The sequence below is a fragment of the Aptenodytes forsteri genome, unplaced genomic scaffold (genome assembly GCF_000699145.1).
Source record: "Aptenodytes forsteri isolate BGI_AS27 unplaced genomic scaffold, ASM69914v1 Scaffold349, whole genome shotgun sequence".
NCBI classification, from domain to species: Eukaryota; Metazoa; Chordata; class Aves; order Sphenisciformes; family Spheniscidae; genus Aptenodytes; species Aptenodytes forsteri.
Genome location: NW_008794452.1, coordinates 3,152,806 through 3,176,524, shown reverse-complemented (window position 1 = coordinate 3,176,524; position 23,719 = coordinate 3,152,806). Strand labels below are relative to the sequence as shown.

Below are 23,719 nucleotides of genomic sequence, written 5' to 3'. Positions count from 1 at the left end.
TTTCAAAATATTTTGACGATATATTGATGTTTGAGAATTTGCTTCAGAAAAAAAAGTAGGCCACCTTCTTACTTAAGAATGTAGTCACCTGTTTTTACTGAAATGCATGTAATTTTGGAAGGTCTGAAGTGCCCATGTAATTATCCTTCCCCTCCTTGGGTTTCAGACTGGTATCGCTGAAGCACTGGGGGGGTGGAAACAGTGCTTTATTATTTCTGCGTAGTACTAAAACAAAGTTGTTGAAAACTTTTAGAAGAGGTCCCTGGCAGAAACCTCTTGGATTGTTAGACTCATTGTTGACTGAATTTCACAGCAGCTCAATTTCTGTTTGGTAATTCTCTTCTCTAAGCTGTTTTGGTTTGTAAGTGCTATTTTTGGTTTTTTACATCCTTTGGAAGAGCTGCGTGAGATGGACTTTTGTGTCTCAACTCTGTCTCTGCCTGCATTGTTTGTGTTCCTTGTAGGCTTTCTGTTAATTTCTGTTGTATAATTGGTTGCAGAAGTTTGTTGATTTAAGTTTGGTACAGTTCTTTCCTCTCTTATTCCCCTAGACCTGTGAGTACAATTGATTTCACTAAGCATTTCTGTTAATCTTACCGCAGTTTACCCTTAAGAGAACTTAAGTTATGGAGTCATAGTCTTTCCATATAGTTCTCTCTGAATTAAAATCAAGCCAGTGTTTGTTACGATTCATAACCTCTGTTCTTAACAAAAGCAGTTCTTAAATAGGTGAATTTTTGGACAAAATCTGATGAGCATTTATTCTTCAATCTCCAGCTGAATGCATTTCCTAAGCTTAGGTTAATCTCCCTTTTTTTTCTTCTGTACTCAGTGGACAGAGATATGATCATTTAGAGATATTTGGGAGAGTGTCACTTGTTCTTCTGGATGATTCAGTCTTTCTCTCCCGAATACAGAAAAAGGTTGTTGAGATCAGACTAACATAAAATTTTATGAATTCTCCCCTGGATCTTCCAGTCTGATGTATTTCCAGGTGGTAGCTAGGTTTCTAATACCTTTTGAAGTTTGTTTTTTCAGATCTGTAGCAGATCCCTAGCATTATCCAATCTCATACAATAAAAGCAGATCTTTCCTATACTTGTCCAAAATGACTTTGAATCAGTCATATTTTTTTTAAAAAAACATGCTATCCTTTTAGTTCCTCTGACTTTTCACATCCCTAACATACAATTATATGCAACTACATTTCCAATTTTTTAAATATTTTCTGAATATCACATTCTTCATTATCTCTGCCCTATAGTAGTTACTCTGCTGTTGAACCATTGTTCTTCATTATCCAGTGTCACATTCTGTATAAAAGTATCTTAAGAAATAACTTTCTTTATGCTGGATGTCTTTTTAATCTCATCCTATTCATTTATCCAGGATTGTGTCAGGTCTACCCAGTGCTGCTTTTTTCTTTTTTTCTGACACCTCCAGTAATCTGAAACAGTAATTTATACTTGCCATTACAGTCTTAAGGATGGAAACAGGCCAAGATGTGAAGGGGGTGTTAATATCTTTCTGTTACATTTGAAGGGAAGAGAAAGCTTTGGTTTTTTAGTATAAACCCCTTTTTTCTTGTTTGAAACAGAAGCAGCAAACTTCAAGGTAAAAATAGCTTAGGATTTAACCTACGCTAATTGATGACATTTCAAGAGAGAAAGATGCTGAGCACCAGAGGTAATAAACATAATTCATCCTGTCCTGCTCTGTGCATTCTGTCTGCTAACTAGAGGTCGTGGTTCTTTTAGGATCTGTGCGATGACTCACACTGATTGTCACAGATCAGCATTGAAATTGGCATCCAAACTAAAATTGCAGTCACTGTTCCAGCTCAGGCACTCTTCTGCTGATGGATGAGGGGTGAGAGGGAAGGAGGTGTTAAAACATAGATTATTCTTTGTGTTGAGGTTCTGTTGTGCTGGAATTGCATTGAATGATTTCTTCATTTTTGGATATATATCAGTTATTTCATAGTTGCTGGAATTGTTAAATTATGGAGTTCCATAAGTAAGTTGGTCATGTGGTAGAGAAACATTGTATTGTAAGCAAGTTAGTTAATAGAAAGGAAAACAACTTACCTGTTCACAATGTTCATTTCTGATGGGCATTCTTTTGCAAGTTCTTAAAGTGTCTTGTGCTTACTTCTTTTATCTGGAGTCACTGAGGCATGTTGATTTTCTTTTATGTAATAACTGATGTTATTTTCCCCAGGTTAATTGCCAGAAGGTTTGGATGGTAAAAAGAACTGTTTGCTGCCCCATTGGTTTGAATTGAGTGACAAATTCTGGATAGGAGACAACTGGAAGTGGGAGAGAGAAATGGAAGTGGAAGAGAGTGGAGATTAGATATGATAGATTTTCAGCTCTTAGTATATCATGCCTTCCTGCCAAAATACAGGTTCTAATTCTTATGGCATGATCTGTCCTTCACTGCACTAAATCAGGGTCTGGAAACAGACTGTATTTTTGTGCTCTTTGCGCCATTACTAGAGAATGCATCATACGTGTTAGACCTAGTATTTTTATCCTCTGCAAAGTCTTAACTTGTAGAACTAGTTATTGCAATATACTGATGACATCGGTGTTGTTGAATTTTGATACTAACCTTGCCAAAAATTTTGGAAATCAGCGATCTATTTATTGAATTCTTCCTTCTGATCTCTGCTTTGATGGTCATCTGGGATTTTTACATGTAAAAAATTGCTACAGGTATGAGCCTAGACATGGCAAGAGCTCTTTGTAGAGGTGCCATTTATAATTATGGTCATGGTAAATATGTAGATAGAGGCAAATGCTAGAATGTTCAGAAGTGCTGAAACTGTTTTGAAAGTTTAGTGGAAGGGAATCCCTACATTGTCTAGGTGCCTTTTGAAAAATACTACTCCAACTCTGTAAAATCCTGTTCATCCTTACTAGTTCTTTGCATATTCCACTGGAAATTTTAGATACGCTGGGAAATTTATTTAATGCCAACTACTGAAACTCAGTTAAAAATTCTGAAAGGTTATATCCAATGTTGTAGCATTTCAAAGTTTAGAAACCATTTTATATGTGATTTCTTCTCATTTTATTCCTGAATCTCCTCAGTTCTCTAGTATTGTGCATTTCCACTGAAAATTGCCCATTTCCTTCCCCTCCCACCCCAAAATCTTCTAATTTCTTTCCTTTGAAGTTTATCTTCTTAAACTTCTAGAATCTTCTTCCTCCCCACACTCCCATTGTCATTTAAAAAAGCAAACTTCTGCAATGTTCTAGTACATTGCGGATAAGGCTGTAAAACTTTAATGCTTTGTCTGCTAACTTAGTGGAACCACTTGCAAACAGAAGCAGTGTATGACATACCTGCATTTTTTTCAGATGCACTTTATTCTGTTGTGGTTTTATTCAGTGATTTAGGAATGTATGTTAGCTTTCATCTTTCTGAACACCTACACTAAGCTTGCATTAAGGAAGGTGCTAGTCTGAGGTTATTGCAGTTCAGGTACTTCTCCAGGCAGAACTTTTTATGCTTTACTAGTCACTTGTTCTTTGCCAAAATACACAGTTGTGCTTAAGCCACACACAAAGTGTCGGATGTAATTTGGGCTAATCAGATTAGTATGTTATTTCATTGTCTTGGAGGTTTTGCCTTTTGCCTCTGGAGTTATGTCTTTCTCTTAGGCTTTTTTTTTTTCTTTGCATTGTAAAAATTTGTCTGTGAGTAACAACTGTTGTGTCTTACAGGAGCAAGTCTAATGAGTGAAATCTTTCTTTCATTGCAGAATAGCTTGCATAGAGACCACCCAATAGATTTTAAGGAGCATCTCTGAAGAAGTTACTTATTTCCTACCTATCTCTGCTAGCAAATAGTTAGGTATATTGTAGGGAGAGCGAGGACTGTTGAAACATCTCAAACTTTGTGTCATGGTTTAACCTCAGTCGGCAACTGGGCACGCCGCAGCCGCTCGCTCACTCCCTGCCACCCCCGGTGGGATGGGGGAGAGAATTGGAAGAGCACAAGTTAGAAAAAACTTGTGGGTTGAGATAAAAACAGTTTAATAATTGGAATAAAATAGTAATAATTATGTAATAACAATAATAATACACAAAGCAAGTGATGCACAGTACAATTGCTCACCACCCGCCGACTGATGCCCAGCCAGTCCCCGAGCAGCGGCCCCCCCCGGCCAGCTTTCCCCATTTTATGTACTGAGCCTGACGTCACATGGTATGGAATGTCCCTTTGGCCAGTTTGGCTGTGCCCCCTCCCAGCTTCTTGTGCACCTCCAGCCTTCTCAGTCAGTAGAGCATGGGAAACTAAAAAGTCCTTGGCTAGTGTAAGCATTACCTAGCAACAACTAAAACATGAGTGCGTTATCAACTTTGTTCTCATCCTAAATCCAAAACACAGCACTGTACCAGCTACTAGGAAGGAAATTAACTCTATCCCTGCTGAAACCAGGACACTTTGCTACTTCAGATATTTTCAGTAACTTTGCTATTGTAGTACTGTAACAAAGTACTATGAACTCATCAAAGCGATGAATAATACCGTTAAGGCTGTTCATTTCAAGTCATGCATCACTGCAATTATAGTTCTGATTGCATGTTTGTGCATTTGTATGTGTGTGGTTGAACTACTCTGGGTAAAGCTCTCTCATCTCTAATTTTAATTACTCTCAATTTATGGTAAGTTGGACTTTACCTATGACTGTTGTAATTGAGCAGATGGGTATTATATTAACCCAGGACTCAGCTTTGGTGAGATTGTTTTTATTAACTACGGTTGCTTTTTTATTAACACCTAAAGGAAGACAAAACTAGGCTGTTTATAGAATACCAGTTTTTAAAAAAACAGATCATAAAAAGCATAAAATAAGTTCATGCCGTATCAAATGTAATAAGTAAATATGTTTGTCTTTAGCTTAAAGTACTCTGCTATGTGGCATAGTAGAATGAAGTCCATCTATGGAGATGGTTTGTCACCATCAGAGGTCTCTACCATTATGGCTAGATTTAGCGGTCATCTAAAATTTCTTTCCTTTGCCAAAGCCAGTAGAGGCCATTGCACTGTTGGAACATGTGTGTACTTCCCTTAAATTCCACATGCAGGTTTTATTTAAGAATCTTGTGCAACTTGTAGCTATATTTATATGCCACTTACCTGCACAAAGACATCCTGCTTCGTTTTCGTAAGTGCACACGTAAGCATGAGTCACAAAATCTTGGGCCTTTTGATTCTTTTGCCATTGAAAATCCACCTTGTTCCTTGTCCCTGATGGTTTCTGCTGCTGGGCAATGTGGGAGGCCTTTAAGCATGTGCAGAAGGGCCTCTTCCTGGATGCGTCCTAAGTGTCAGTGGTGCCTCATAGCTCCTGGTTTTAGTGCCTGTTTCATGGGTAAGCAGTGGAATTTGTTGTCCTGTGCCTCCTGTGTGTTCCTTTGTGAATGTGATTTGGATCATAGTGGATAGATTTGGTTTTTTTCTGGAGGAAGGGGAAGCCCTTGTTCTGGTTCCTGTTGAATTGTTCTGTAAACTGCAATCACACTAGAACATTTTTCATGTTCTAGAATCCAAAAGAGTCTGAAATTTCTCATGAAATGCTTTTAGTTTAAAAAACACAAACAAAAGAAACTCCCCAAACCCCAACAACCAAACATGTTATTTATGGGTGGGGGAATGTTCTTTTTACTGCTTACAAAGAAAAACATTATAATGCCCATTTACCAATACCATCCGTTTCTTCTTTATGGATACTGAAAAGCTCTTACTCAGTCGGGACTCTGGGATTAAGAGATTTGAGATGCTCTGTGGTGCTTGTTTGGAAAGCTGAGATCACCCTTCTTTTAACCTTGTAACATTGCTACATTTTCTATTATGTTAAAAAAACCACACTTAATGAATAGCACTCAGATACAGTGAATCATAAGGCCAGGTCTCAGTCTGTAAGTATTTATAGCATTAAATTTTAGATTTTGATCAGGCTCATGTTTCAAATTACTTCAGACAGTTACAATCATTAAGATGGCAATCTGGACAGTTGAAGTCACTCAAAGTAAACCACAAAATATACTGTAAATACTTGGGCAAGGAGTAAGAGTATGATTCACACTTCTGGCTTGCTTAGCTCTCTTGGTATAATTAGTTTTTCATCAATGGTTCAAAGTTCTGTTTCAGTTTATTACTGTTTTTCCAGTCTATGTAGCATGTTTACAGATCAATGCATTGCAAAAATTGCCAATTATAGATTCACTCTTAGCATAGCTATGGAGATAGGGAAAAAAACAAGATGCTATTCAGAGACTTAAGATTATATTTAATGTTTTCATACTGCCTTTTTGGCGCCTGGAATAGCAAAATACCATGCCATGCTTTTTGAAAGAGAATAAACATAAGAATCTAAGTAGAGATGTATGCACTTATTTATGGTGAAACGGTATGCAAACAGGAAGGTAAGTGACACAGTGAGTTTTTCAATACCGTTTCTCTCAAGTTTGTCTGGCCCAACTATAATGTGCTTCAGGATAAATATGAATTCATTAAGCTAAAACAGTCAAGCTCCTTCTTCATGGTTCTCACCTGGAGTGTAAGAAAACGGCTTTGAATTTTTCCCTTTTTGATCAAGGCTAAAGGCTTGATGTATGTGTCACTGAGCATGCAAAGTTTGCTTCTGCTGGTATAGCTTTCATCAGTTTAATGACCCACTTGAAAGTTCTGTCAAAGCCATCATACAACTTTGCCCTTGCTGGGCATATCCTCTACTGTCTCCTACTCTTTCTTAACCTGTTTGTCTTCCCTAACATTATATAACTGTTACTTCAACAATTTAGAGATGTATTTTGTGAAGAAGTAGGGTTTTTTGGTTTTAGTCCTGCTGCTTACTGAAATAGATGTTTTTAGATGGAAATAGGGACAAGAACTGTTTACAGCATTCCAGATGCAGGCATATCATGGATTATGCTGGCATAGTAAAACCCTTTTTCCTATACTGTCAAGCCTTCCCTGGGAAATCCTAGCATTGTTTACCTTTTAATTATCATTGAGCTAGTGTGCTTCTAGAATTTTCTTAATTGACTTCAGAATTTTCTGTGCTTAATAGTAGTAACTAATTTATAACTCAGTATTTTGTATAGACTTGGGGCTGTTTTTTCACTATACACGTTAATTTGAGTTTATTGACATTGACTGTGGTGTGTTTTATTGACTGATCACTTGGTACTGTGATAGTCATCTGCAGTTCTTTGTTATCAACTTTGACTATCCTAAATGAGAAAAGACTCAGAATTGTCCAGGAATAATAGTTGCAAGACCATTTTGAAAACCTTTTGGAAATCCGGTCTATAGTTACCAAATGAATCACTTATCGCACTGTTCGCTGGTGCCTTTAAATATCTCTAGTTTGGTATACATGGCTTTCTACTCTACAAAGCTATTTTGACTCTTCTTAATTACCTCATAAATCCTAAATGAGAAAAGACTCAGAATTGTCCAGGAATAATAGTTGCAAGACCATTTTGAAAACCTTTTGGAAATCCGGTCTATAGTTACCAAATGAATCACTTATCGCACTGTTCGCTGGTGCCTTTAAATATCTCTAGTTTGGTATACATGGCTTTCTACTCTACAAAGCTATTTTGACTCTGCTTAATTACCTCATATTCAGATCTCTCTCTATTTTATATAGAAGTTCCTACCAGTTTGCCCAACAGAAATATTTTATATAGATTTCTGTTTCCCCTGATTCCTACCAAATGCCTTAAAAGTTATCACCATAGTAATTAATTTTTCTTTCTCTGTTATCAAGGTTAATAGAACTTGATATGTTACATGTCACAACTAGTAGTTCAACAATTTGTTTTCAGTTTCCTTTAGAGGAATGTCTTGTTCCTGGAAATTTGTTGATGCTCACTGTATCCATTTTGTTTTAACTGAAAATCTAGTGTTGCCTCCTACCTCCCTTTGATATCCATATCCTTGCCCCAAAAGTTGCAGACAGTCCCTGATACACCGATCTAAATGCAAATTACTCTTGTAATACTGATTGCTTAGACTCAAGGGCAAACATTATAATTGTGTTATACTTCTTAGATAATTGATGCATTCTTAGGGACTGCTTGTTCAGGTATGCCATATCCTAGCTACCAAATTGGACCATATATCACACACTGATTTTGGGAAACCGTTTTGGCAAGTGTTGTCCCATAAAAACCTGCTATTTCAAATTAGCATTTTCTAATTCAAGATTTTCTGTACCTGTTGCTAAGGTTATGGGAACATTTTAGTGGTGAACTTCTTGCAGAGCTGTAGAGGATAAGAGAAATCAGATGTGTGAAGTCATTCAGTAAGTAGGAAGGACTAAGAAGCTAGGTGGTGCAGTTCAGCAGTGGACTTAGTAATTTGGATTATTCAAAGTTTCCATCCACAAACTGAAATTTCATATTGAATTCCTGCTCACTTTTGACTGCATTTCAGTAATTTGTTGCTGATATCTAGTTATCTGTAAGATTTGTTTCTCATCACAAGCTTTGCGAATTTACTAGCATCCTCTTCCAGAGTTTTGAAGGCTGATGCATTTGGAATTCACTTTGTATTTGATCTGGCTGAGTTCAGATTTGGCAGTCTTTGGAGCATGGTCTAAGATGCATGGGTTTGATGCAGATTGGGATTAATTTTTTGTGTGTTTGTTTTCTAACAGCTTGGTTGCTAATAGCTTTCCAGCTGCAGCTGTAGCAGTAGCTTTTAATGTTCTTGTGCAGCTTTGCAGGAATTGATTTGCTTGCTTTTTGTAATGAGGCCTACTGGAAACATACACAAGTGTTCTAAAAATTGGTATCTAAATAAGTGCAACCAAATGATAAGGGAAGATTTTTTTAACACTGGCAGTAGAGTTTAAAGTGATGATGCTACTATGGTGCAGAATGCCAGACTTTCTGTTTCTAGGATATCGCACAAAATCTTTATCTGGGAGAGCAGGTTCCAGTTGTGTTGTAGTTCTGAAACTTCTGGTGTGTACTTTTATGACTGAAAGTTAGCCAGCCAGGCTAGTGTGCAGCATTTCAAACCCATATTTTCTTTAAAAATGAAACTTGAGGAAACAGACATACATACATGCACAAGATGAGCAAAAGCTGATTGTTCAATGTGATGTGTTCCCTTAAGGTCCCCTCTTGTGAACTTGATAACAAGCGGTAGGATACTAATGAGGTTTTCTTGATGATCAGAAGGCAGCCTACCCTTTGGAAGCTCCAGCAGCTGGATAGGACATGTGCTTGTTTGCTACAAAGCTGGGAATCCTTAGCACATGGAGGGGGGGGAAGCACAAAATCAAGGAACGTGCCTAATTGAATTCGTGGGTTGCACAAAGTCTGACTTATGTGCCCAAACTTGTGTTGCCAATAAGTTTAGCAGATACTTCAAATTTGGTCTCAGAGATGTGGTGCATGGTAAAACAAACTTAAGTTTAAAAACTTTAACAAACAAAACCCCAAACCTTAACCAAAACCCAAAAAACACCCCAAACAAAACAACAACCCCCCCAACAACAACAACAAAAATGATACCAGCTTACACTTCAGTGGAAAAACTGATCTAATGAAAAGGCAGCTTTTCTTTCTGCAAGTTTGAGACTTTGAGAGGTTGCTATTTTCAACAGTAAACAATGCAATTTGCAGATGAGTATAATGCTTCCACAAGGAAAATCGACAAATTTATCACAGCTTAGAATTTATCATTTTTGTAGGGAGACTTTGGTGTTTCCTACCGCAAATTATTTCTTGTCAATTAAATGTGTTCCATCTGTTAACATTTGCCCTATCTGTGGATTGGTTATTTTGTCAGAATTAGTAGGTGTTCATCAGATGTTCAGTATAGCAGATATAAAGCTGTTACAAGAGAGTATTATCAAAAAGTCAGTGTTTTCACCTGAACAATTATCTGAGAGTGACAGATGGCTATTATCTTTTGACAATATTTTATAGACATAAACAAAATAGCTACCATTTAACATAATATGGTCTGCATTGTTGTACACGTTGTAAAACAGGTAACGCAAAAGGTCCCTGATTATACACCACTTATCTAGCAGAAGGAAATAGATGATAAATTTTCATGTTTGTTAATCCCCCCCCCTCCAGGAAATTAAAACTTTTGAAGGTGGTAAATTGACCAAATCCTCCAGCTGATCCAAAGACAGATATTGAGTATTCCCTAGTAATTGCAAATTTCTTTTATGCTGTTTGGTCCAAACTAGGAAGATTGCCAGCTCTTCATTCTATAGCATGTGCCCTGAAATTATTAACTGGGATATCAGCTATGCATTGATTTTTAAGATACGTGCTGTGAACTATTTCCCTGTAATCTGGCTAGTTATTTCATTGTTCAAAAGACTTTCATTTCCAATGAGATAAGACTGGAGCTCAGTGAAAAACTCTGTGTAATTCCTGGCATAAACTAATTCCTTTAGATAATCCGTTATTCAGAAAACATTGCTTTTGCCATTTTTAAGAGGTATTTTCATGAAGCTAGATAGTATTTTAGCTAGATTTGGATTTTGAATGCAGAATTTAGAAAGAAACAATAAATTTTCCATTTCCCAGCCATAGAAGAGCAGAAAACAGATTTATTTATGACCTGTTTAGGGCCAACTCATATTTCACCTAAGGCAATAAAACTGCAGACTTCAGCTCTTCTCTTTTGGCAGAGCAAATGATATGGAAAATTGAATGTCTACTTTCATAGCACTGAGGATACAACTCTTTTTCTTTTTGGGGGGGGCCGCAGGGTTTGGTAGCCTCTGTCTGCTTTAATTCATCAGCTGTGTAAGCAACTCTGCCTTCAAAATGGTCAAGTGGGGCACAAAAGACCAAACAAAGGCTTGTGGAGCATTTTGTGTATGACACACAGTCTCGATATGGAAAATTGAATGTCTACTTTCATAGCACTGAGGATACAACTCTTTTTCTTTTTGGGGGGGGCCGCAGGGTTTGGTAGCCTCTGTCTGCTTTAATTCATCAGCTGTGTAAGCAACTCTGCCTTCAAAATGGTCAAGTGGGGCACAAAAGACCAAACAAAGGCTTGTGGAGCATTTTGTGTATGACACACAGTCTTCTGCTCATATGCTGAAAGGAGAATCCTCTCTTGTAGTTAAGAATTTTCCCCCAGACAGTTCTAGTAGACTGCTGAAAAGCTGATGGCAATGAAGAAACAAATGAAAAAAAAAAGTTCCAAAGAAAAATCTCTCCTCTTTTCTAGTTCATCTACTGGAAAAAAAAGCCTCTGAGAATTTTTACCTGAGGTTTATAAAGGTGACAGAAAGAGAAACTGTCTCCCCTATTTTTTGAGAGGGAATATTCTGAGGAGAGTAATAAATGCTTTGGTTGTGCATTGCTGTGTAAATGAAGGGAACAGGCCCAGACTGAGTATAAAGAAAATGGCTTTCCTGTGTATTTTATGAACTGGATGCTACGTACTAAGGAAAATATGACATGATTTTGCAAACAATTCTCCATTATCCAGTAGCTAAAGGGAAGAGTGAAAAGTGATTATTACGTCTAAGATAACAAACTGAGAAAGAAAGTCTAAGTTAAAGCTGACAGTTGGTGGCAAATGTTCTGAAGAATTTTATGACCAAATCTGTAAAAGGACTTGCTGAGGCAGAGAAGGCGTGTTTCAGGCTCATTTGTGGAGCCTGTATATGTCAGCCTTATCCCATGCTCTTTTTGGCTGGCAGTTGTTACCATTTTTTCCCCTCTATATCAGAGAGTCATAAAATCATTCTGGTTGGAAGGGACCTCAAGGTCTAGTCCATCCCACTGCTCACAGCAGTATTCTGAATTCACACTGAATTCAGACTAAGAACAGAGATTTTACAGCCTCTCTGAGCAACTGTTCATTATTCTGGTGAACCTTGTTATCCTTGCAGTGATTTCCCCCTGCTCCCTCCACCCCCACCCCCTTCAGATCCTTGCCTGTTTCATTTTGACTGTTGCCTCTCATTCACCAGCCTCACACCTCAGTGAAGAAGTGAAAGACCTGAGTCAATTAACCTATTAATGCAGAGTTAAGGTTACTTGGCAATGTTCTTCCAGCATGCTGTGTTCACTAAAACTTAAATTTCTAAAAAGTGGCTGATTAACTCATGTCTTCTTGGATCTGTCTGGAAGCACTTACTGTATTAGGTGTAAATGTATTTAAATGGTGGAGGCACTTTTTGGAGCAGTTTAGGAAAGCTGGGTGTATAATGCAGGTCCATTGAAGTGCTAGTTGCTATGGAAGAGGAAGGGGGGGGCCAGTCCCCACGTTTGTGATCAGATGTAAGAGATGCACATGTACTGTTAGAATTCTAATAAAAAGAACATAATGTTGAAGTATCAGTCTGTCTGCAGTAGTTGAGGAAAAAACAAAAGTCTTCTAGTCCAGTGCTGCCTAGTCTCCTAGTCTAGGCCAAATGGCCTTCTAGTCAGTGTTATCAGGGGTTAGCATGGTCAAATTAAAGATGAAGGGGTTTATTCCATTGTACTTCAAGAAGCTGAAGTGTTGAATCTGTTTTTTAGGAAGGGTAAATTACACTCTTTGAAAAATTTTACTGTATGTCAGTTATAGCTACTTTGGTGAAGAGAATGCTCTTTTAGGAGAGAGTAATTATAGTTACCTAGGTTCATAGCTGAGACATGGCTAGTCTGATTAAAATTTGCTATGTGCATTCGGGAAGTCAATAGCAGTTGGGAAGGGGAGGGGGCATATTGCAGACATGATTTGTGGTTATGGTGATTTCCAAGGATTAAACAAGAATGCTCTATTTCTTCTTCTTCTCTCTCATTGTCTCCTGTTTAATGTCCTGCTAACCATTTCCAATTCATTGTTTTTCCTTTCTTGTCCTACAAAGTCAGCATCATATTACAGAGTATTAATACATAAAAAATTCTTTGTTGCCCTGTACATTATCATGGATAATGGGAGTATGATCCATCTCCTGTAATTTTTAGAATAAAAACTGAGCTAAGCATTTTCAGCTTTTTATACCCAGAGGAGAGAAATGGGCACTTCTGAGGCCTAAGTCAGTTGAACACATTTACATGTGTATGTAAAGGATGAGGTGGATTGTCCCTAAAACATGTAATTTCTCTCAGTTGACATAAGAAGGGTGTGTTTAAGATGACTAGGCCAAATGAAGAGGCTAGGGGCAAGTTGTATGAGTGCATGTCACCCCTGCGTGTTTCTGGAGGAAAGTGTTTCCTTGGTCTTGTATCCCAGGAGAGAATTGGAGTATGCAGATAGAGAAGTGACCGCTACCCAGCTGAGTATCCTTACACTTCTGCTTTTTCTGGCTTCTCTTTATCTCTTGCCCATCCAGGTGTCCATGCTTCTGCTCTGCTTTTTCTCTGCCTTTCCTCTCTCCAGATCCTTATCTAGACATCAAGATGGCCTGTATGCTTTTACAGTGTACTTCTTCATTTTCAGAGATCTCGGAGCCTGGCTCATGTAAAGCTCTAGGAAGGAAGAGAGACTTAAGCACGCTGAGAATTTAAGACTGTGCTTCCTTCATTTCCCCAAGATCCTGGAATACGTCTGGATGCTGAATGGGGAAGCTGACAATCTAGGGACCTGTCTGTAGGCTGAATTTTGTGCCTGAGAAATTGAGGGCAAGGATTGAAGCACAAGCAGTTAGCATTTCAAACCAACCAAATCTTATTGTAATCATGTTAAAATGAGTGAGGGAAAGAAATAAAACTCTGGAAAGGATTAATATTACTATAAGGTCTCACTCATGCAGGGAGAGAAATTTTGTGTAATCTGAAACCTTCATTAGCCAATTAAACTTATCATTTTGGGCTGCCAACTCTGTAATTAATAGGCATTCACTTTAAGAAACATTCTTATTTTCAGAGATTTCTTTTTTGGTGGTGATATGGTGGGGGATTTTTTTGTTTGTTTGTTCATTTTTTTCTTCTTAGCTTTCTTGAGTTTAGATGCTAACATCTTGGAATCATTCGTGCATATATGAATGAAAATGAACCTTAAAGAGAGGCTGCCAACTCAATCAATACTTGTTCACCCTAAGGTAAAATCCCAAAGAAATACACACTTCAGTTAGTATTTTCTGTGAACAGAACTGAAATTGATGTTTCAGACTACAGGTTGAAGTTTCTAAAAAAACATAAACAAGAAATTTATTACACAATTTAAAGTGTTGCTTCCCTTTTCCTTCAAAAGTCATCTATAGGGACTTGCACAGATAGTGATAGATCCTGAAGAACTTTCAGTACCTTGCCTAGGGGGTGCCTTTATGCCATCCCCTCTTTTCTCTGCCCACATTCATCTTCATTTTCCATCCCTATTCTTCTGTTGTCTTGCAGCTTTCCAGCTCAATGTTTGAGATAGCCACCGTATTTTTGTGCTTATGTCCCATGATACTGGACACTCTTAGATTTTACCTTTCTCCAGGTTAGCTCACTCTTTCCTGGAACTCTCTGGCACACTTCCTAGGCATGTTCTTTTTTCAGGAAAATTTGTCCTTGCAGCCTAGTACCCATTAACGGGAGGCATACCTATTAAATCAAGAGGCTTTTAATGTATGCGCTTTTCCAAATTTGATCTTTTTTGGCATCACAATTCGCCTTTCAGGAAGAGATTGTAGTTGTGGCAGACTTCCTCAGTGTTGTTTAAAACTAATAATAATTTATTTTATTGAGCACCTGAAAACAAAAGCATTTGCACCCGTTTCTCTGCATCAGCTCATTTCTGGTCTCCATAGGCAATTTGTTCAAGTGTTTCACCATGCTCATAATGGAGAAATTCCACCCCCCACCCCATACATCAAGTCCTAAGTTTCCTTTGCTTCAACTTCTGACCAATTGCCTGTTGGCGCATTTGTCCAGCTTGTCAGGGTTGCTCTGAACAGCAGCCCTGTCCTCTAGAGTACCAGCCAGCCAGTCTGCCAAGTCGATGTCGCCTCCAGACTTGCCGAGGATGCATTCTGTGTCGTTGCCCAAGGTGTCAATTAAGAAGTTAAATGGTATCAGCCTTAGCATCGACTCTTCCTGAAGAGCAGCTGTACTAACTAGCCTCCGGTTTGACTTTGAACTACTGAACACTCCTCTGTGAGCCTGATGGTCTGACTGCTGCTTCATCCACCTTGTTGTTCACCCATCCAGATGCTATCACTCTAGTTTTTCTGTAAGGAGGCTGTGGGAGACTGTGTCAAAAATATTCTTGAAGTAAGCAATAACCGATGCACTCCCTTCATCCACAGAGCCAGTCCTTTATCACTGAAGGCAATCAGTTTGGCCATGCTTGATTTGCCCTTGGTAAATCATTGCTGTTTGTTCCTAATCATCTTCCTGTCCTTCACGTGCCTGGAAATGGCTTCCGTGAGGTCTTGTTCCATAATTTTTCCAGGTGAGGTGAAGCCTTAGCCCATAGCTTTCTGGATCCTCCTCCTTGCCTTTTTTAAGACGGACGTAACAATAGATATTTACATGCATTTTATATTATAGCTGTGTGTGTCTAAAAACTGAGCATTTTGGAAGCACCATGCATGTGTTTGAGTAAATGTCAGACCATCGTGAACCCTGCCTCTCAATACCATTCTTGGTCTGGGACAGAATGACAGAGTTGTCAGCTGTATTAGCAACAAATAATAGAAGAAATTATCATCTAGTTTCTAAGTTTTGACAGTTAAATATATTTAGTTAAAATACATTTAGTTAGTACAATCAGAGAAGAAACGGTATTTATTTTCCTTGTTCTGAGTAATTCTTTTTCTCCACTTCTTTATTCATTTAAAAATCCTTCTATTGAAGTTGCCAGGGACTTTGAACATTAAGTGATTACCAGTGATTTCTTTTTTGAATAGTGACTAAGACACTGTCTTGCTTGTAGAATGTAGATATTATATTAAAAGAGTCCCAAGTGCCAAGAAAATCTATTTCATAAGATTGCTTATGGAGATTCAGCCTTGACTATTCTCTGAACTTCAGTATGTAGGAAAAAGGTGGGAATTAAATGCAACTTCTTTTTTTGTCTGAATACAGGAGGAGTGATAGCAGGGAATTGTATACTGGGACTTGCACCTTCCACTTGTTCTCTTAACTTTGGCACCAGAAATTGCTAAATCTAAGTATGGATATTATTAATAATTATTTGCTTTCAAATATCTTTTTGGGGTTCACCAAAGCGTTTTGAGTCTGCGGGAACACGTCTTTTGCCATACTAGGTAGTGCCATTATTGGAAAACTTGGAATCCTTTTCTGAGTAGCACTATAAGGTGCCACGTCCAGGCAATAGGAGTGGTCTGAAAGGAAGTTTACTTTTTGTACAAAGTTTCTTTTTGTACAAAGTTTCTTTGCTTCCCATTTTATCATGCCAACAGATGGTAAAGATAGAAATAATTTTGGTTAGGCTAAACTATCACTGCATACATTTCTACATCTAATTTTATGGTTTAGAGCTTGCAGGAAAGTATGTTTTATTTTCCATCTTGTCTTCAGGAGACCAAACAAATTGAGTTTTCTAATGCTTCTTCATATATTCTATTTCTTAAATCTCTAATAATTCTTTTTCTTTTTTTCTGTAATGTCTCCATTTGGTCCACAATTTTCTTGAACTGAGCAGAGAAACTTTAATAAAAAGTGCTTCAACTGAGGCCTTATCAGTGCCAAGTGGCATGGAAGGGCATCACCTGTCTTTTTCTTCAGATGACATGCAAAGGAAGAGCTATTGATTTTGTCCCAGAGACAGTCTGAGTCATGGCTTTGTCAAAGACAGCTTTATTATCCAGTGGTTAGCTCAGCTGAGATATGATTTTTGGCCAGTACGACTAACACCAAGATCCCAAAGGAAAATCAGAAGGTACAGTGCACCACTTGTGATAATTGCTGTGGTGACGGTAGCAATCTGACAGTTTCTTTAAACATCTATCAATCCACTGTTAGAATTAACTCTTACACTAGACACTCTGACTCATGACAAAGAGATGGTACATCATCCTAATCTTCCTTTTCTGCTTTGGAAAGTAGGATACTTGGATGAAAATCAAAAATTGATCTAATGCATTTTGTATAGGAGGAGGAAGCCTGTGTGAGAAAGATACAGGTTAAAACAATCTCAGCTGGACTGTGATCAGTGCTGATTTCTTTCCTCTTCCATTAGATGTGCTAAGGCAAATGTAGAAGCTTGTTTGTGCCTTGGGAAAATTCAGTTAAGCAATGTTTTATTGATTGTGAAGTACCTCATCTGGGAAGAGCTTCAGAACATAGTGAGAGACTGAGTGTTGGCTGTGGATAGAAAGGCTGTGGATAGAAAGGCTACCACTGTATAGTACCAGTGTGGGGACAAGGTCATTTATGCTCATTGAGTGCACATATTGTCTATGCATTCTGTCACGCTGATAAGAGCTTGTGAGTTTTTGACATAAGTATGGCATTTGTCAGTTCTCAACTGACCCCTTACATGTGACAGTGTATGGATGTAGCAAGAAAAGGTGTTGCACACTTTCCTTAGTACAAGGTGGATGGACAATATACAGTTAATAAAATCTGCATCCGTCTTTATCTTCTTTGAAACACAGTATCTGTAAGGATATATCACATTCTAATTTATATTCCCTGATATTATTATGGGCTTTCATAGTTAGATTCTAAAATGACTTAAAAGTAGTCTTACCAATTTGGAAGGAAGCAGCTAATTGGAATCTCAGGCCACAACATTCAGGTCTAATTGCATTTCCATTGAGCATCTGGCCTCAGGTTTGCTTTTTCTTTCTCCATGAAGGTGTCAGTTTTTGCATCTCTTAGAAGGGTTTGGAAACTGTGAGCTTTCCATCATGTGTTCCATTCATACAGTATTTGCATTAGGCCACATGCAATATTTTTTTTTAAATTTACTTGAGATTCATATCAAACAAGATAACCAGTTAACTATGTTTTTCCATTATGGAGATTTCACTTGGTAGATATCAGAAGAGCCCTACCTTTCTATTTACATAGGACTAAGCCCTTTAGTTGTTGTCTTTGCTGAACAGTTAAAAGTCAGTGTATTCTTCACACGAAGGCCTTTAAAGTGGAGGTTGCGCTATCCACTTCTGTAATTATGTCTCTTAATACTTGGACAATATTAAACCTAAAGCAATGGTGACCTACACTACTTCATTTTAGACATAACTATGGCAGCAGAAGTGGGGTTTTGTTAGTCCTTTCTCCTGCATTCTGTGCACATCAGCCCTCTCTTTCCTTCAGTGCTTCAGCCTTTTTCAACCTTGTGCACGTTCACAAACTGGTTTGTTTGGAAGCCTCCCACTGTGGAAAGCACACAGGGAGAGATGCCTGAAAAAAGAAAGAGGAGATATTAACCTGTTACAGCACATGGGTAGTCCCTGAAACATCTTTGTGCATCTTGTCATTTGCCCCTTTCTTTCATAGTTTCATGTGTTTGGCATAGGTGGAACTGAAATAGTTGCCAGTCCTCTCATTGCCCTACTTCCGTGTAGATAGTAGTCCATGGGTGTAGTTACAGAATATGCACAGACTGAACAAACAGTGCTAACAAAGTCACCACTATTAAACTTTTCTTTTTTCTGCTGACCTTGGAGATTGGTGACATGTACCTGAAAGGATATGGACATTCCATATTCACAGAGGCATTCTGTGATGTAGCAGTTTCATAAACTGACCCAGAACTCATAATTTTTGCATAGGTAGAATCCCAAGATACCCATGCCAGATGCAGTTAGTAGTTCAGGATTACCTAATGGTGTTATTTTTTCTGTCTGAGTTACCATGGTTGTCCAATTTATTGTATAACGTAAAATGTAATTTAATACTGACATACTGAATAGCCTTCATGTCAGTTAACAAGAAACATGTAAGCTCTGAATTATTTCATGGCTTAGTGCAAGAGAAGTTTCACAATGGTACTTCTGAAGATAGAGCAAATCTGTTACCTTCACATCTTGCATTTCTAATGTTCTTGTATTACATTCTCTGAGAGTGGATTTTAGGTCTGTGTAGGAAAGGAAATTCAATGACAAAACTAATACGGAAGCTTTTAAGACATGTTTAAGCTTTAAAGCCATAAACATATTCTCTTTTAAATTATATTTTATGGTAATACCCTCTATACCATAAGTTAAATTTTATAGTTACATTACTTTGCTGGAAAAAATGGAATACGCCCTTCAATATTGGTGCTACAGATGGGAATCCTAGCATACCACATACCTGTTCTCTCTAAATCTTGACATTACTGATATTGTCTTCTAGCTTGATCTGAATTCTTACTCAGATCTATTACCCTTTGGTTTTATGACCAGTCTTACTTACTTTAGAACCAGTATTTTCTCCTTTGTCTCCATTCTCCTTCCCGCTGATGTTCTTTTTTCCATTACTATATATTTGAGTATCAAAAAATAGTTTGTTAAGCACAAATACAGCTTTACTATTACCATTTGAAAAATGTTGAGAAAATGGATGTTCAGAAAGACAGAAGGGTAATAATTTATAAGAAAAATTGTGTAATTCTTTGCTTGGCACCCTTCTGCATTTGTCTACATTTTCATTTCTGACCGTGTCAACCCAACAGTTGCTTCCATCAGTCTTTAAGCAACCATTTTCTCCTTGTGCTTTCCTCTAGCCAAATCTTTTGTTCTTTTTTAACTGTTGACGTTATGCATGGGTGACTTGGAAATGCTAATATGCCATGCTCATGTTGTATTTATATGTGTTATAATAATTTCTCTTTTCTGGCTGTCTTAGACACAAATTGACATCAAACTCCCTTCAGTCAGGTCATTAAATCACATAGAGCTGAGCGAAATAGCAAGGAAAGGTTAAGATGAGTGTGTCTCTTGTGCTGAGTGTTTGGTGCCTTTTAGTGTGGAAGTGTGTCAAGCAGCTGAATTTGTCTCTGCATAGGGCAACTGCCTCCCTTAAAAAAAAAAAAAAGTCAAAGAGGAAACAGCAAAAGCAACTTTGCAGTTCTACCTGCATTGGAGGTGACTGCCAGATATAAACATATTTCATCTGTAAGGAAGAGAGTGTCAGCTTATTTCAACTCCCATGCTTAGCAAAGACACCACTGGGTACCTCTTTGGTTAACCGTGTAACATACACTTCTTCAGCTCCCAGGTGTTTCTTTATCTTACTTTATCAGATATTGAAGAAGCCCTGTGAATGTTAAATACTGTCTATATTCAGACAATTACTGTGGTATATACTGTTGTGTTTTTTCTTTTTTTTTTTAAATGGAAGAAGAGTCCTGTTTTATTGCATCTTTCAGTTCTTTAGTAATGGGATGATTTGTGCGTTTTTTTTTTTTTTTCTTAAAGCTTTTTACTAGGAGGATCATCTTTAACCTGTTTAATCTCTCATCCAAGAACTGGTGTCTGACAGATTTTTTGACTTTCAGAGGTTCTGTGTCATTACGTGTTTCACATAAATTAACAACATTTCCCTGCCTATTCCCAAACTTCGTGTTCTTTTTTGTGCCAGAAATGTAAAATTTTGAGTGTATGTGTATTTGGATAGGCAGAAGGTGACTGTAATGTGTATATGTTTTAAATAGTAACGTAAAAATGGGTAGGCTTCGCATATGTTGCGGCAAATAATTTAACTAGCATTGACAATAAACCAGTTGCCATACTGTAGAAAAGATGAAGAAAACCAGAATTTCTTCATTTCCTCAATATGGCTTTGAATTTGTGAGGCGATAATGAATTCTAAAGAGGGAAATTCTAATAAGGAAAAAAATATTAAAGGAATGAAAACACGATGATAGAAAAGACATAACCTATCATTAGGAGATGATGGAGATAGCTGAAGGGGGCAAGTATTCTGTGGCAAGAAGGCACAATGAAAGTAGCTGTGGCAGGAAAGCCAGTGCTGCATAATTGTTTTATATATTGATAAGTGATACCGTATGTATGTGTATATAGATACATATTTGCACATATTTATTTAAACGTCACCAATAGTATATAAACCAATAATATACGTAGTAATACAGTAAATATATTACTATAAGAAGAAATGTAAATTGTATGAAAAATGCGTAATCACTATACATTTTGTAATAATGACACATATTGCAATAATTTAATAAGTAATAGTGTAATTTTAGTACCGGGCAAAAATACTGCTCTTCCTATTCACAGAAGAATTTGATTTAGCATGAACATCCTAACACATTGACGTAAAAGTAGTTAGTTTAGTTGTTGGGGCAATTGTTTGTCGACAGAGATTCATCTCATTATGGAACCTTTTGTCACAGTGGCTTAAGAAGGTTTCTACAATAAGTAACAACTTTAATCCCTTTAAATTTTCCTTCATTCTGCAAATATTCATTACGCATATAAGATTTTGTGGTTTTCATATTTTTCTAACATTTTCTGACTATTTTATTGTTGCTGTTGCTTATAGGAGAGTATTACTGTACCTTTGAATTCTAGGAATCAATAAATTATTTTAAGGATTGCAAGGACAGTTCAGTGTAGATTTCATGTGTAATTTTTTTATCCAAGTCTGTGACGGATGATGCATTTCAACAAGGGAAGAAAAAAATGCAATCAACTCCGTGTCTAAAATATGTCTGATTGTTTAAGAGGTGCCATCTTAAAAGAAATGTTGTTTTATTTGCAGAAAGCCATATTCTTGAGGATGTAAACAAGTGTATCATTGCACTGAGAGAGCAAAATGCGGACAATTTAGACCGTGCAGCAGGTGCAATCCGAGGGCGTGCTTCAAGAGTAGCTCATATTGTTTCGGGTGAGATGGACAATTACGAGCCAGGGGCTTACACTGAAGGAGTGATGACGAATGTTCAATATTTGACCAAGAATGGTAAGTCTTGATTTCTAAGCTATGTTCTCAGTTTCTTTAGTGGTATAAACTTTCCTTTATATGCCACAGTTAAAGTGAATCCTGTGATTCTCTGATATAATTCACTAATTACGCACTAATGATTCACTATATGGTCTCTTATCTCCTTTCAGCATGCTATCCGATTATGATGATACCATGCAGTTCAAAACTAATTTTTAAAATTTTATTTGAATTACATGATTTATATAAGGTTTTTTAAGTTATGGAAGACTTTTACCTGAGTTTTAAAATAAATGCAGGTTTTGAGGACTTATACCTGATGAGGCAGCAGCTTTCCACTTTGTTGTACTGGCCTCACCACATCTATTCTAAGCGATGAAAGGCAAACTCAGGGAAAGAGAAGCATGTTCATGATTTGTGTGTACTTACCGCTTTAAGGACTGTTGAGCAGGGGTTAAATATCCCCAAATATCTGCAGTTTTGCTATGCAAATTTGGAACTTCCTAAAATGGTTAGTAGTGTCCATTTCCTTTTTCATGATACTGAAAAAGAGGGTATGCTATAATGGAATATCGCTGTACTGGCAGCAGGGGTGTAACTGCACTATTTTATAAATGGTTTCTGTTGTTTATGTAAACAGTTGTTGTTCATGTAAATGAATCTCTGGCCTTTCACAGTGTATACTTAATAAAAAAAAATTATCTGTGGAGCTTCAAGGACTTCCATGTTTTCAGTGGTTACAAGTCTTAATAGTTGGGCAGTTAAAAAATTGCCATTAAGAAGTTTTCTGGCAAGTCTGTACATTTCTGGAATATAGGATTTAGCTTCATGAACTCAGAGGTATAAATCATAGCTCTGTCAGTCTAAACAAATTTCTAGTATCTTACATTTGACTGACATTTACCTTATTTTATCGCAAGAAAAGCCAGGAATTTTGAGCTCTTTCTTAATCAGTTCAAATAGGTCCAGGACAGAACTGTCTTCATGTGAAACAAGAGTGAACTGACATCGCAATGAAGTGGCAAAAGGGACAAAATAGTGAGAAGAGTTTGAAATAGACTGGCCTTTTTTTGTCTCCTTTTTTGACATTTTGATGAGAAAATCTGAGAACTTTCAACATGGCATTCTTTTTTCATAACTTCTGAAAGTACTATGACAAATACCAAGGGAAGCAGCAATTATGGGAAAGAATAGTTTTGATTCCCATGTAAAAGCTGAGCCCTTCTTTCTTGAAACTGGTAGTGTTTAAACACATTAGGAGTTGACGCTGATTTCTGTTCTGTTGCCTTGCTTTGACAGTAATATATAATGTACCTAAATCCGTGCATCTACAAAAGACAGGAAGACATAAAACTCATTTTGGTTGGAATGTTTGCCTGTGTCAAGGGACATCAAGCATGGTGTAATCTGCTCAGATGTCTTTGCAGTACTTCAAACCTAAGAATCCACTATCTTTACATTAGTAAATAGGAGTGGAAAAAAGAAACGCGTACTTTTCATTCTTACCTGTATTTATATGATCTACAATGAACAGACATCAAATCATGCAAGGCATTTTGGTTGCTTGATGATTTTATTTTGTTTTGTTTGTTTGTTTTAACGGTTTCAGCTTACAGGGAAAATGCAGGTAGGCTGCAGCCCTTGATACCAGCAGAGTTTAAACATAACCTTATGTAAATATGCTCTAATTGTTGTAGCTTTAGCTATCGCGCAGAGCATTCACGAGGTCAAGGATGGAATTCTGTAACAGGAACTTACCTTAGAATAACAACCACAAGGACTTGAGCAATTAAGGATGTATAGAATGCTTACAAAGCCTTCAGAAAAATAACATCTGTAGTGGCGTCCTGAAGTTCACTATGCCTCGGAATGAGTAGGGGGCACCTACCCAAATGACCACCGAAGACCACTTGGGACCC

The 23,719-nt window shown here is 37.4% G+C and overlaps 1 protein-coding gene across 2 annotated transcripts in view; it reads left to right on the top strand.

The window, feature by feature from the left end:
* The window catches only part of CTNNA3 (catenin alpha 3), a 596,807-nt gene that overhangs the window by 420,612 nt on the left and 152,476 nt on the right, over window positions 1–23,719 (top strand). For both annotated transcript variants that reach the window (XM_009290520.1, XM_019474931.1), the window contains one exon: window positions 21,618–21,818. In XM_009290520.1, the coding sequence (XP_009288795.1) occupies window positions 21,618–21,818 (201 nt within the window). The remainder of the gene's footprint in view (window positions 1–21,617; window positions 21,819–23,719) is intronic.